The 12,905-nt window shown below is 50.9% G+C and overlaps 1 protein-coding gene across 5 annotated transcripts in view; it reads right to left on the bottom strand.

The window, feature by feature from the left end:
* Positions 1–12,905, bottom strand: part of FYCO1 (FYVE and coiled-coil domain autophagy adaptor 1) — a 73,753-nt gene that overhangs the window by 43,613 nt on the left and 17,235 nt on the right. For all 5 annotated transcript variants that reach the window (XM_025458255.3, XM_035702514.2, XM_049098640.1 and 2 more), the window contains exons 5-10: positions 10,194–10,300; positions 8,582–8,725; positions 6,070–6,160; positions 2,721–5,090; positions 1,342–1,434; positions 536–654 (exon numbers count right to left, since the gene is read on the bottom strand). In XM_025458255.3, the coding sequence (XP_025314040.1) occupies positions 536–654; positions 1,342–1,434; positions 2,721–5,090; positions 6,070–6,160; positions 8,582–8,725; positions 10,194–10,300 (2,924 nt within the window). The remainder of the gene's footprint in view (positions 1–535; positions 655–1,341; positions 1,435–2,720; positions 5,091–6,069; positions 6,161–8,581; positions 8,726–10,193; positions 10,301–12,905) is intronic.

Here is a 12,905-nt window from a genome sequence, read left to right as displayed (position 1 = left end):
TCTTCTAAAGCAGAAACATGCCCTGCCAGACATAGGAAACCAGCATCAAGAAAGGCTGAGCACATATAATATTTGTCCTTCTCCGATTGACTTACTTCACTCAGCATAATACCCTCCAGTTCCATCCACGTTGAAGCAAATGGTGGGTATTTGAAATGAACTAGGGGTGGTGGAAGGGGAGGAGGGCGGGGGGTGGGGGTGAATGGGTGACGGGCACTGAGGGGGGCACTTGACAGGATGAGTACTGGGTGTTATTCTGTATGTTGGTAAATTGAACACCAGTAAAAAATAAATTTATTAAAAAAAAAAAAAAAAAAAAAAAAAGAAAGGCTGAGCAGCTGCCCGCAGGGGGCTGAAAGGCAATGCACCTCCCCCGCCTGTGGCATGCTTCTGGCAAAGTGCCTTCCAAGTCCGTAGCTTTTCTTGCAAAAGGACTGTAATCTGCAATGGTGGCTGAGTTTTTAAATGACTGCACCAAACACCCCCTTCCCCGAAACCTCGGCTGCCCACCGTTTGGGCAGATCACATCACTAACCTGTCCAAACTCTCACGCAGGGCGGCCCCCTCCTCATCCTTCTTCTGCATGGCAGCCTGGCACTCGGAAAGGCGCTTGCTGGTGCTGCTCAGCTGCTCTCCCAGATCGGCCTGGGCAGCCTGGCACAGGACAGCAGGGAGAACACACTCAGGCGATGAGAGCCCGTGCCGCAGGCCATAAAATGACTGGTTGCCCTACCCGGCTAGGTCACTTCTCGCTGGAGGGGGTTTTGTTTTAAGTTCAAGAGCCTGAGAACCTTTGTTCTGTATTTGTGGAATGTGATGCCACTCCTGTCTGTAATCCTATTGCTCAAGTATTAATTGCAACTGGCTGTGGAGGTTGAAGGGGCAGAGGGGATCAGAATCTTGGGGCAGGGGTGGAGGTCAGGTGGCAGGGAGTGGGGTTCCCTGGAGATGGTGATTGCAGCACCCACCTTGCACCCCCTCGGTTCTGGACCACCAACTCAGGGATGCCTACAGAAGCAGCTAAGAAGGACAACTCAGTTTCCTTTCCACACAGCTGGCTGAGAAACATATCTGGCGGCTCCAGCCGGGTGTCCAGGAAACAGAAGGGGCTGAGATGTGTACACTCAGGATGCCCACAGAGGTGATTGGATAGGAGCTTTGGCTTGGGAATTAGGAGTCTTGCACGCAGCCCTCCTAAAGGGTCCAGTGAAAACCAAAGCAGACCCTTCTCCCTGATAGGCCTGTGCACCAGGGGTGGGGATGACTGGGCAGAGGTGGACATGCCAGTCCCCTCTAGCCAGGTGGGGCTGGCTGCAGACCAGCACACTCCCTGGGGCCTACCTTCAACTCCTCCACCGCCTCCTCAGAGGCCTGCAGCTGCCGGCCTCGCTCCTCCAGCTGGTCCCGGAGGCTCCTGCACTCTTCATTTGCAGTCTGGAGATGATGAGAGAGGGCTCATGAAAGTAGGGTTGTTGCGTTGAGACCCCCCCACCAGCCCCATTCCCCCCATATGGGTAAAAACAAGCTACCCCTCTCTTTTTCACCAAATTCAATGAGCTTTGGGCTTCACTGGTGACATCTTTTCAAGTTTACTAAGAAACTTAGTTTGGTCCCCAAACCTAGGATTTAATCTCTGCAAGGAGACAAGTGCCCTATAAGCCATGTGGAGTAGCACAGGATGGGGGCCACAGTGCAGGAGCCTCCTCTGCAGAAATGCAGTAATGGTGTCTGTGAGTGCACACAGACTACAGTGCAAGTGGGCAAGTGATAAGCTCTAGAAACCAAAGCCCCATGGCCATCCTGCTTGTGTTCTCCGCCTTAGCCACCCTTAACCCTTTTCCTTTGTGCGGCAGGTACCAAAGGCACATGGTACCCACTGTTCTCATAAGCCCGTCTACCTCAAGAGCTTTGCAAAAACACACCAGGCCACTTTCCGCAACAGTGCCTGCCCTCAGGATGGCACCTGAAGGGATAGAAAACCTACAGATGGGACTTGTAGGCAGGAGCTGTTGGTATCTGCAGTAGGTTCTACAAGCCAGGGCCAGAGCCTCAAACCCACAGGCCTAGAGGGGCTGGGCATGTACATGAAAGAACCAGGTGACCCGTGCCTCCTTTAAAGGGGGCAGCCACTGCCCAGCTCCTGGTGACTTCTGTAGGGTGGGAATGAGGGTATAGTCTTTACGATCTCCTGAGGTTTCAAAGGAAGCCCCCAAAATGAATTTGTAAACATCTTGCTCTTTAAGGTGCTGGCTACTGATTTTAAAAAGCCACTCTTGGGGATCCTGGGTGGCTCAGCAGTTTAACGCCTGCCTTTGGCCCAAGGTGTGATCCTGGGGACCTTTGGCCCAAGGTGTGATCCTGGGGACCCGTGATTGAGTCCCACATCAGGCTCCCTGTAGGGAGCCTGCTTCTACCTCTGTCTCTGTCTGTCTCTCTCTCTCTGTCTCTCATGAATGAATAGATAAAAATCTTTAAAACAAAACAAAAAAAAAGCCACTCTGTATGAGCGAAACCTGTCTGCAACCACCCTGAGTTTAGACTTCTGAGTATGGCATTGCTCCTGACATGAGCCCCTAATGTGTCCCTGTAGGGGGAAGGGTGCTGTACATTCTTAGGTTCTCACATGCCACGTGGCTGAGGGCACATCCTATCCTCTCTGGACCCATTGGGCCCTACCACAGGGGATCCCCGCAGCCCGAGGGGGTCAAGGCAAGGACTACCTTCAGTCTGCTCTGGTGGTCCATGATCTCGGTGCTCAGCTGGAACTTGAGAGCATTGAACTCCTCGTGCGCGGTCTCCTGGAGGCTCTGGGCCTGCTGCTCGGCCTGAGCCAGCTGGGCCTGGAGGCTGGGCAGGGAGCGGGCCACCTCCTCCGCCACCTTCAGCCTCTCCTGCAAGCTGTCCCTCTCTCGCTGCAGTCCTGCCACTTGCTGTTCCAGGCCCTCTCGCTCCCTCGAAGCCACCTCTTTGGTGTCATGGAGCTCCTGGACGGCACGGGCCAGGGCCACCTCTGTCTGTTTTTCCACAAGCTGAGAGCAGATACGGACGCCTGGCTCGTCCACACCCGTGCTGGCCCTGGACAGCTGTTCCTGCGGCTCGGCATGTTCTAGCTGAGCCTCCAGGGTGCCGTGTTCTGCCTGGGACTGCTCCTCCTCATCCCTCTCCTCCCGCGGTGCCCCTTCACACTCCAAGCACTGCAGGGGCTCTGGACCATGGGCTCTCCTGAGGACTTCGTTCTGCTCCTTCAGCTGCTGCACGAGGGCCCTGTGCTCCCTCAGAGCGGCCTCAGCCATGCTCAACTGGCTCTGAACCCTCTCCTGGTCATTCAGGGCTGCCTGGAGCTTAGCCTGAAGGTCCATCACCCCAGCCTGCAGGTACCCAGCCTCCCCCTGCTGGGTCTCTGCTGGGGCCTGACACAGGGCCAGCTGGGCTGCTGGCTCCTGGGGTGCACTGTCTTTGGGTGGGCCGAGCCCCTGTGGGCCTTTCTCTGTCGTGAGGCTTTCAATCAGCTGAGTCTGCTGGTGGCACTGGCTCTCAAGAGCTCTGAGCTCCCTCTCCCGGGCCTCTGCTAGCTGCCGGCACCTCTCCACCTCCTCCTGCAGCTGCAAGCACTCAGCCTCCTTGCTTTGCAGGGCGGCCTGCTTCTCTGCCACGTGGGCCCTCATGGTCTCCTTGGCCTTCCTCACAGCCAGGAGGCTTGCCTCCATCTGGTCACCCATGTGCCGGATGTTGGCCTGCTCGGACTCCAGGGAGGCCAGGGAGCCCCGGATGGCTGTCTCCCGCTGCTGCAGGGCCTGGTAATCAGCCTGCAGGGCCTGCAGCTTGCCCTCAAGCAGCCTGTTGGTCTCACGCACATTCTGCAGCTCCTTCTCCAGCTCCTTGTTGGCCTGCTGGAGCTCCTTCTCCCGACCACTGCCTCGCATCTGGGTATCACCTGTCTGTCCCTCCTGTGGGCTTCTCGGCTCCTCCTCTGGCTGTGGGGTGGGATCTGGGAGGCCCGGGGCCTCAAACTTCTCACCAGCCGGGGGCAGACCTGTGCCTGGCTGCCCGGCAAGCTGCTCCAGCATCCCCACCTTCTGGCTGAGGTGGTCTTTGTCACGGATGAGCTGCTTCCTCTGCTCCTCTAGGTCACTCACATGCTGGCTCAGCTGTGCCAGCTGGGTCTCTTGGAGCTGGAGCTGCCGTGCCAGGGACCTGGCCTCCTGCTCCAGCAGCTCCTTCTCCTCCCGCCACTGCCGCTCCTCCTGCCTTACCTCTGCCAGCTCCTTCTCCAGGGAACTCAAGTGGGCGAGAGAATCCTGCAGCTGTCGCTGGAGCTGGGCTGCCTCCTGCCCCTTCCCAGACAGCTCCTCCCGGAGCGGGGCCATTTCTTTCAGCAGGTGCTCCAGGCTGGCTCGGGCCTCCTCCTTCAGCTGCAGCTGCTTGGCCAGCTGCTCCAGCTGGGCACTCTGCTGCCTGTTGAGCTCCTGGACCTCAGTGCTCTCTCTTTCCAGGGCTCCAAGCTTCTCCTGCAGCTCCTGGACTGCCAGGGCCGAGTCCTTGGGGAGGAGCTCTTGCTGCCCCTGTGTGTCCAGTGCCATATCTGCCTTCTGCTCAGCCATGCCTGGCTGCTTGGGGACATTAGCTGAATGCTGGCTCCTCCCGCCCAGCGAGTCCCGTGTGGCCTCAAGCTCCTGCGCTAGAGGCTGCAGCATGGACTCCAGCCGCCGCAGGGCCGAGTGGTAATCCTCCTCCTTCTCTGCTGCCCCCAGCTCCAGGGCTTGCAGACACTTCTGGAGCTCCTTCACGGTGCTCTGGGTCGCCTGGGTGATCTCCCACTGCTTCTGGAGCTCGGCCATCATGTGAGTGAGGCGGGCGTTGTCCTCAGCAGCGGTGCGCCCCCGCTCCCTCTCCATCTGCAGCTTCTCTTCCTGCAGGCTAACAGCCGCCCTCAGCTCCTGGTTCTCTCTGTCCAGCTGTTGCATTTGCTCCTGCAGCTGCTTTTCCCGTACTTCCAGCTGATCCAGCTCCAGCCGCATCTCATCAAAGCCCTCCAGTGCCTCGTTGTTTAAGGGGCTGCTCACGTCAAACCCAGAGGCCATCTCCTGAGTCTGGGGAGGAGAAACAAAACACAAAGTGGCTCTTGGATAGAAGCTGCATGGCCACCGGGAGAAGCTTTAGAGTCAGAGAGAAGTCAGAATATAGTAAGGAGAGGGCCTGAGACTAGTCTCCTGAGCTACTTAAAAGGCTAGAAGCACTTTGCTGGAAGCATCTGCCAAAGGAGGTCAGAGCACATCCCAGAACCATGATGCCATACACATGAGCTCTCCCAGGCTCTCAGAACCTGCATGTCCCATCCAGCCTCCTACAGCTTTGGGAGCATAATGGACATTGGTGCTTAGATTCATGAAGTTAAATTTAAACCACTGTTCACCACTGCACCGCACCTACAATTCCTATTGCGGTGTGACCACAAAAAAGGGATCAAGCTCAATTTATCCTCCACTCTTAATGCTTCTATTTGTTTTTATGTTGTCTTATTTTTATTTTGTCTTGATTAGCTGCACTGTTCTTTCCTATAAAACTATATGCAGCTATGATACACTCACGTTTATAACACAATTAAGAAAATTAACCCCACCCATGAACATTTATGGAGCACTTACTTGCTGATATCAAGCCCTCAAGTGCTTCTTCACTCAATCTGCACCATCACCTTCTGAGCTAGAATGACTTTTATGAGCCCCATTTTCTGGATGAGAGAGTCGAAGTTCTGAGAGGGTGAGTGGTCTGCCCAGGGTCACACAACTGGTGGGTGATAGTCAGCTTTTGACTCTACTGCTTTTAACCCAAGTGACAACTTGCTTCCTTCAAAATACTTGAAAAGCTTCAAACGGAATTTAATTTTTAAAAGATTTAAATTCTATTGCATTATAAACACCTGGACTCTAGGAAATAAATGGGTATAACAGAGGATTTATATGACTCTAGTTAGAACAAAAGGTGTCTGAGAACATCTGAGCTGCAAGAGGCAAGGGCACACCCTGGTTGACACTGTAGTGGCGATGTCCTGGGGCTTTCTGGCATTACCTGCAGGTAGCTGCTCACCAAACTGCTCATGCTGGAGCTTCGGCTGGGGGCTTTCCACAGATAAGCAGAAGAGCCAGTGGCCAGCGTCCTCCTGCGGGGCCACAGAACAGACAAACCTGTCTCAGAGCAGGAAACACACACACACACACACACACACACACACACACACACACACACAACCACATTCACACGCACCAAGGGCTTGGTTATCACAGGTCACCTGGGTGGTGACAGGGGGCATGGCCGTCTCAGAGAGAGCATAAAAAGGCTCATAACCAATGGGTACTTGTACACCTGTTTGCAGCTGACGGGCTCCACTGCCAAGTTTACATGTAAGGCCTTTCCACCTGCTGCCAAAGAAGAACTGAGCGGACATATTATTTCCCAATTTGGGGTTTAAATTTTCCTTCAACCTTTGGTGCCTGTCACGGTCTGTCTGCTAGTGAGGGAAAAGTAGCCATCAGTCTGATATGTGAAGGTGGCACTGTGCTTGAGTACAGCACTGTGGCAGCGAAGGAAGTAGTGCACCACAGGGAAGCAGATAAAATGGGGTTTAGTTGTACAACGGAATGCCCCGCACCACGCGGCAGCAATCTTTTTTTGATGAAAGGCCAGACAGGACACATCTTATTTTTGCCAGCCTTATGGTCTCTGTCACAACAACTCATACTACAGTGGCAGCATGAGAGCAGCTGGAGACAAATGTAAATGAATGGGCAAAGCCATGTGACCCCTTCCCTCCCTCGCCCTGTGGGCTATGGCTGGTCAACCCACACTCTACAGCTATAGAAATCCATGGACAAACAAGGGTAAAAATCTCTAAAACATGAAACGACAAAAGCAAGTTACAAAAGGATAGCTACTTATGATTCAATATATGCCAAACTTATAAATACATAAAACAAAACTATACATCTATGACATATTTATGGATACGCACATAGTAAAACACAAAAATATTTGGAAATGAGCGGTGTCAACTATAAGGCTGTGATTACTTCTAGATGGGAACTAAATAGCATGAGAGTAGCGTGGGGCCTTATTTGGATCTGTAATCTTTTATTTCCTAAACAAATGGTATCAGACATAACAACAGCCAAAAACGAAACAAAACACCAACCCAAAAGAACCAGCTTGAAGGGGCTTCTGCTGGCCAAATATGAACAGTTTAGGCCTCAAAAGAAATTATTACAGTGACAGATTATAACCCACTGACCAAAATAAGAACCCATGAGTCAACTCTGCTATAATGAATAAGTAAAGAAATAAATACATAAGGGCCCTCGCTGGCTCATTTAGCAGAGCATGCAACTCTTGATCTCGGGGTTGTGAATTCAAGCCTCACATTGGGCACAGAGCTCACAAAAATACATACATACATAATAAGGAAAAAATGAGGTAACAACCTAATCTTAACGTGTCTTCCCATAAGAAACATACTGATTACAAAGCAAGAGACAATAACTTTATAGAAATCTGGCAAATGCCACCTTAACCTAATGGTCATGGTCAATAACCCTGGTAATGAAACAAATCAACATCAAGTGTCTCCGGACATAATGTGCTGAGGATGACACAACATCTGGGTACTCCCCCCAGAAATGTTTATCCTGAATATAACAATGGGGAGATGTTAGACAAACTCCCATGAAGGAACATTTTACAAAGTAACTGGCCAATGCTTTTAAAAAATATGTACACTGTGAAAGACAAAGAATGAGAAACTGTTCCAAATTCAAGGAGACCAGAAAGACATGGCATTAACTACAGCATATGTTCCTAGGCTGGCTCCTGGATTATAAAAGACGTTATTGGGATACTTCTTAAAATCTGAATAGGGCTGTACGACAGTGGCATTGTATCCATGTTAATTTCCTGATCTTAAAAATTGCCCTGCGATTATACACAAGAGGGTGTCCTTGACTTTAGGAAGTACACAGTACCCACGTGCGCATATGCAAGCCCTCTCCCCGTCTCTCCCTCTCTCTCTCAAAAAAAAAAAAAAAATGCTGGACTGGAGTTAAACTTGAGTCTGGCACCTTGGCTGTGCTGGGTGGCTGTGGGAAGTCCCCCATTGTCTGAGCCTGTCCCCTCTCACTTCCCTCTTGGTGGCAGGTGAGCGTGCTTTCCCAGCAACCCTTCCGTGGGTGAGCTGTAGTTCCCTCTCTATTGCCTGCAAGGCCTCTATGGTAACCCTGCAAGAACACAACCAGGAAAAAGCCCACCAGCTCCCTGGCTGGCCACCCAGTTAAGTCCCTTAACACACTCAAAAACCTCAGGTTTTGCATATGCATCTCCACTGACTCATACCAGCTGGCTGATTAGGAGAGTTAGAGAGTTTCGGGTTGGAGACTTCAGATGTTATCGTTGGTCAGGACTCACCAGTGTCTAGAAAATTAGCAGGCAGAAGAGCTGCAAGGCTTTATGTAATTTACTGAGTGACTGAACTTCAACCTTCAGAACTTCAAACATTTCTTTCCCGTCTTTTCCCCCAAGCAATTCCTCAAAATACCTGGCAAAGGTGGGCCAGGCGGCGTCCAAGTCATAGCCTCTCGATGCTAGGTCAAACTGAACCTCGGTCAACTCATAGAGCTGGCCCACAATGTCGGAGCTCAGCTTTGGTTTCAGGAAGGGGCTTCTCGCATAGTACCAGTCACTGCAGGAAAGGGATTGATGACAAACATAATAAAGATACGGAAAGAGTAAATTTGATATGGCTCTGCTTTATCAAATTCTAACTCCGGTTACCAATGAGTTAAAATTCAGACAGACAGGCAGGTGAGCACACACCCACCCACCCCAATTTGATTTTCACTGGAAGAGCACTCAACTCTCAAATAAATTTGCTCTTCTTCAAGGAAATCACTGAAATGAACTAAATGCTCATTCATCTCTTGTTTACATCATATCTAGTCCCCAAAAAGGAGACAAGAAAACTTAAGTCTCAATTATTTGCCAGGAAAGGGGCAGTTATAGGGGCCAGCACCCCTTCTGTTCTTTCTAGAGGATTCAATACAGGATGCTGAGCTCGTGGCTAAGTTCTGTCCAGACACCAATTTTATTTTATTTTATTTTATTTTTTTTTTTCAGACACCAATTTTAAAGCCAAGAAGCAAAACAGCTGCACTACGAGGTGCCAGTTGTTGCACTCCACATGAAGCAGCAAGAATTAAGCGAGGTAACACTGCTAAGTATAAAGAGCTACTTGGCTGGCCTGTGAAATGCGGCATGCTGGAAGTCAAGCTGCTTGTGACAGTTCTCACTATACATCTAGAATAAAATAACCTTCAGATCAAATGTGTGAAAGTTCTCAACTCACAAGAATCCAGAGTCTGTCACACGTAAGAGGAATAGGTCTTTATGCAAATCAATTTTACAGGTGACAAAATGAAACACGGTATTTTCTCCCCCAAACAGTTTTTTTTTTTGTTTGTTTGTTTTTTGTTTTTTAACTCCACAAGTGATTCTTTATTTAACTGGAAGACTCTTCTAGGGAGAGGGGAGGCAGCACTGGAAAAGGGGGCTGGGGGACCCAAAGAGGTTCAGCTGATAGGGGCCTGAGCTGCAGCTCCTCTTGGGACACCCTGTTTCCATGCTCGGTCCCTTTCCCTGCCCAGACATTAGCACCAGCCCCACAAAGGCTGACCCCACCGATGACCTGGGCTCCAATCTGGCTGCCTGCCACAATGTCCACCAAGCCCAGACACACCCAACAGGCATCGACTCGGGGTCTCAGGTGAGGCCCTGGCCTTAGAGATGTTAAAAACCCCACAGCTGATTCTGCTGAGGAGGCCAAGGCTCTGCAGCCATTGGCTCCAGGTGGCCGGGGGGGGCCTATCCACACATGAGGGCTGGCATCAAGGGCATGCCACCTGCTAGGGAAAACCAGTAGGCAGCAGATCTCAGAGACCTGGATCCAAGCTCCTGCTTTGTGACCAAGCATCAGTGGGGCCTCAAGAAAGGCACTCGGCCCCTCTGAGCTTCATCTCTTTACCTGTGAACATGCAGTGCCACCGCCCCACGTGCACCAGGGACTGCTATGGGGCTCCCCTGTGGGGTGCTCCCTGGTACTGATGTGGGCACCCGAGTTCACAGGGGAAACTCCAGCATTGCCATGCATTTACCTGGTCACCTTGGTGTTCATGAAGCACTGCTGTAAGGTGTCTGCCAACCTCTGGTGCATCAAGGAGTAGCGAATGAATGCCCTTCCTTTTCCCAAAGATGTTCGGAGCTAGAAAAAGTAGATGATATTGGAGCAAAGACCTGTTGGCCTAACTCCAAGTATAGCCCTGGCCTCATGTCGGCTCACAGGGTGAGGCCTAAAGCAGGCTGACTTCTTGCAGTCCGCCATTTGAGAATAGTCTGTAGACTCTAGTGAACAGGTCAGGGCAGATCTGTTCACAAGAGGCTCTGACACATCTGTGGGTGCTCCAGGAATGTCACCCTCCTTCCCCTGCTCCATCAGAAGCGCTGGATTTTGAGTCACATGTGAAACTGATTTAATTTGGAATATTTAGAGTAAAACTTGGCAGGTAAAAGAAGGGCTCCTCACACCAGAAGTGAGCTTGAGCAAGAGATGGTCTCAGTCTGGCTAATGTCTGGGCTTGTGTCTGAGGTGCTGGGAGAAGAGGCACAGGGGAAGAGGCCAGGGGCTTGGCTGGACCCCCTGTGCGAGAGGGGTGTGAGGGAACCAAAAGGCAGGGATGCAATCAGGGGGACTTTTAAGAAGTTCTGATGGATGATGTATGAGGGCCTTCTCAGTATTCTCATAAAACCTGTTATGTGTCCATCCTTTCCTGGTTGGATTTAAGATATACCAGCTCACTGTGCCTAGTTAGATAGTACCTAGGTGGTGAGAGAGAGCAGGGTGTCGCTAGATGGCCTGGTCACACCAGGGTAGAGAAAAAATGGGGGTGGTTCTGTTTCAGGAAGTCTGAGCTGGACAACACAGGAGGGTCTAGGTGCAGGCCTGCCATTGAAACCTCACCCCCACTGTGCCAAAACATGGCTTCTAAAGAGATTTCTGGATGCTTCTTGGGAGGGAGGCGGGATGTACTGGCCAGAGACACCCCCCTGAGACTGCCAAAGCAGGGCTCTGCTGGCTAGGGGCACACACAACCAGCTTGCCAAACAGGATTCATTCTCAATTTTTCAGCCCCAGAGGGTCAAGATCAGGGGGCAGGAATTCAAAACCTCTCAACCTACCAGCTCTGTCAGGTTCAGAGTCTGGGTCAGATGAGTTAAAGACCCATACTCTTCTCAGCCCTTCAAAGGTTAGAAATGTTTTAAGTTGGTAGTGGGGCCCCGGGGACAGATGGTCCTAACACCCCGTATTATCGAGAAACCAATCATGGCACTGGACTGAGACAGGAAACGTGTGGTACAGCCTCAAGCATTGACCTATTAGTGAAGGTGTAAACATCCCAGCATATAGCACCTTTCAGCTCAGAGCTGTAGGTCTTCCTACTGCTGACTCAAGGAAATGATACTACAGCAGGAGGTCGCTCTAAAAAATAAAAAGGTGTGAAATGTCATGACGTAGAATGGTTATAAGCCGTCTCTGTGTGTGCTTTCTGAGTCCAGGGCATGGTCAGGATACCTAGAAGTGAAGGTGGGTGGCAGCCTGACAAACTGGCTTTATAAAAACCACCGTAGCATGTCTGAGATCTGACATCTGACAGATGCCCAGGGGAGGATCGTGATGACAGCCCCAAATCCAAAAAGTTTTTCCATTGATAAGTGAGGGCAAACGGGGTAGTCAGTGATGACACCCAGAAAACTCAGGGCAGCCCAGAACAGCTGAGCAAGGCATTGTGAAGCCAAGTGTGTTGGTCAGATGGACACATCCACAAATAGGCCCTGCAGAATGTAATAAGAACCTCACAAGACAGCCCATGTCCATGAGCTCCCAAGGGATGAGCATATCCTTATGAGCAAAATGGCCACTGTAACAGCATTTTGAACATTAAGACTTTTTCAGTGACAAATATTTGAAGCTATATTTTTAATTAGCCCTATTAATCAACTTGATTTTATTTATGTATATATAAATGGAGCTATTTATTTTAAGAGGTATCTTGAAACATCCTTTAGGGAGACAAACAATAGTTCTCTTGTACTGTGAGTGAAAACACTGCCCAGCTTTTTAATTTTTTATGTTCTGAGATCATGGGTCTAGGTTCGTGACCTAACTCCTTAAATGTTTAGCATCTGGCCCAAACTCATCTGCACTACTCCAGGAAGCTATCCAATGGCAGCAAAGGGCAGGAAGTCTGCAGGCTGCACGAGAGTGGATTCTGCTTCCAGCCAGGCCACTGTGCCGACAGCCCGACGCCAAGCTGCACCCTGGTTCAGACCCTGTTGAGGATCTGGAGGGGAAGACGCGCAGCTTTGGCTGAGCTTATTCTGAACCTCTATAAGTGGCTGATTATGGCTTTAGACTATTTTAGCCCAAAAGGTTGCCTCCCACCCCAAGAGGGCCTGAGGGGCCCAGCAATGTTTCTTATCCATTAACTTTTGCTTTCTGGCTTGGCAGCCTGGACAACACTTGATCATTACAGTTAAGCCAGCAGCTCTATGGCCCAATGCCACTCTAAGCCATTCCACCCAAGGGCGCCCCAGAGAGCAGAGCCTTCAAAAGGGAAGAGACAACTGGAGCCCTTGGAAAGCAGAGCCCATGTATCCACTGGGAAACCAGCAATATCTGTGCAAGCAGAGGATGCTTTCTGCTTTGAGAAGTCAGTTTCCCTGGCCTTGGACTGTCTAAAGGTTTGCCCATTACCCAAAAAGTAGATTTAAGCATTTTGTAACCCTGGGCCATGAGGACTAAGTTAAAC

The sequence above is a fragment of the Canis lupus genome, chromosome 20 (assembly GCF_003254725.2).
Source record: "Canis lupus dingo isolate Sandy chromosome 20, ASM325472v2, whole genome shotgun sequence".
In the NCBI taxonomy this organism is placed as follows: Eukaryota; Metazoa; Chordata; class Mammalia; order Carnivora; family Canidae; genus Canis; species Canis lupus.
The sequence above is the reverse complement of the archived record's forward strand: the minus strand, read 5'-3'. Positions and strand labels throughout refer to the sequence as shown.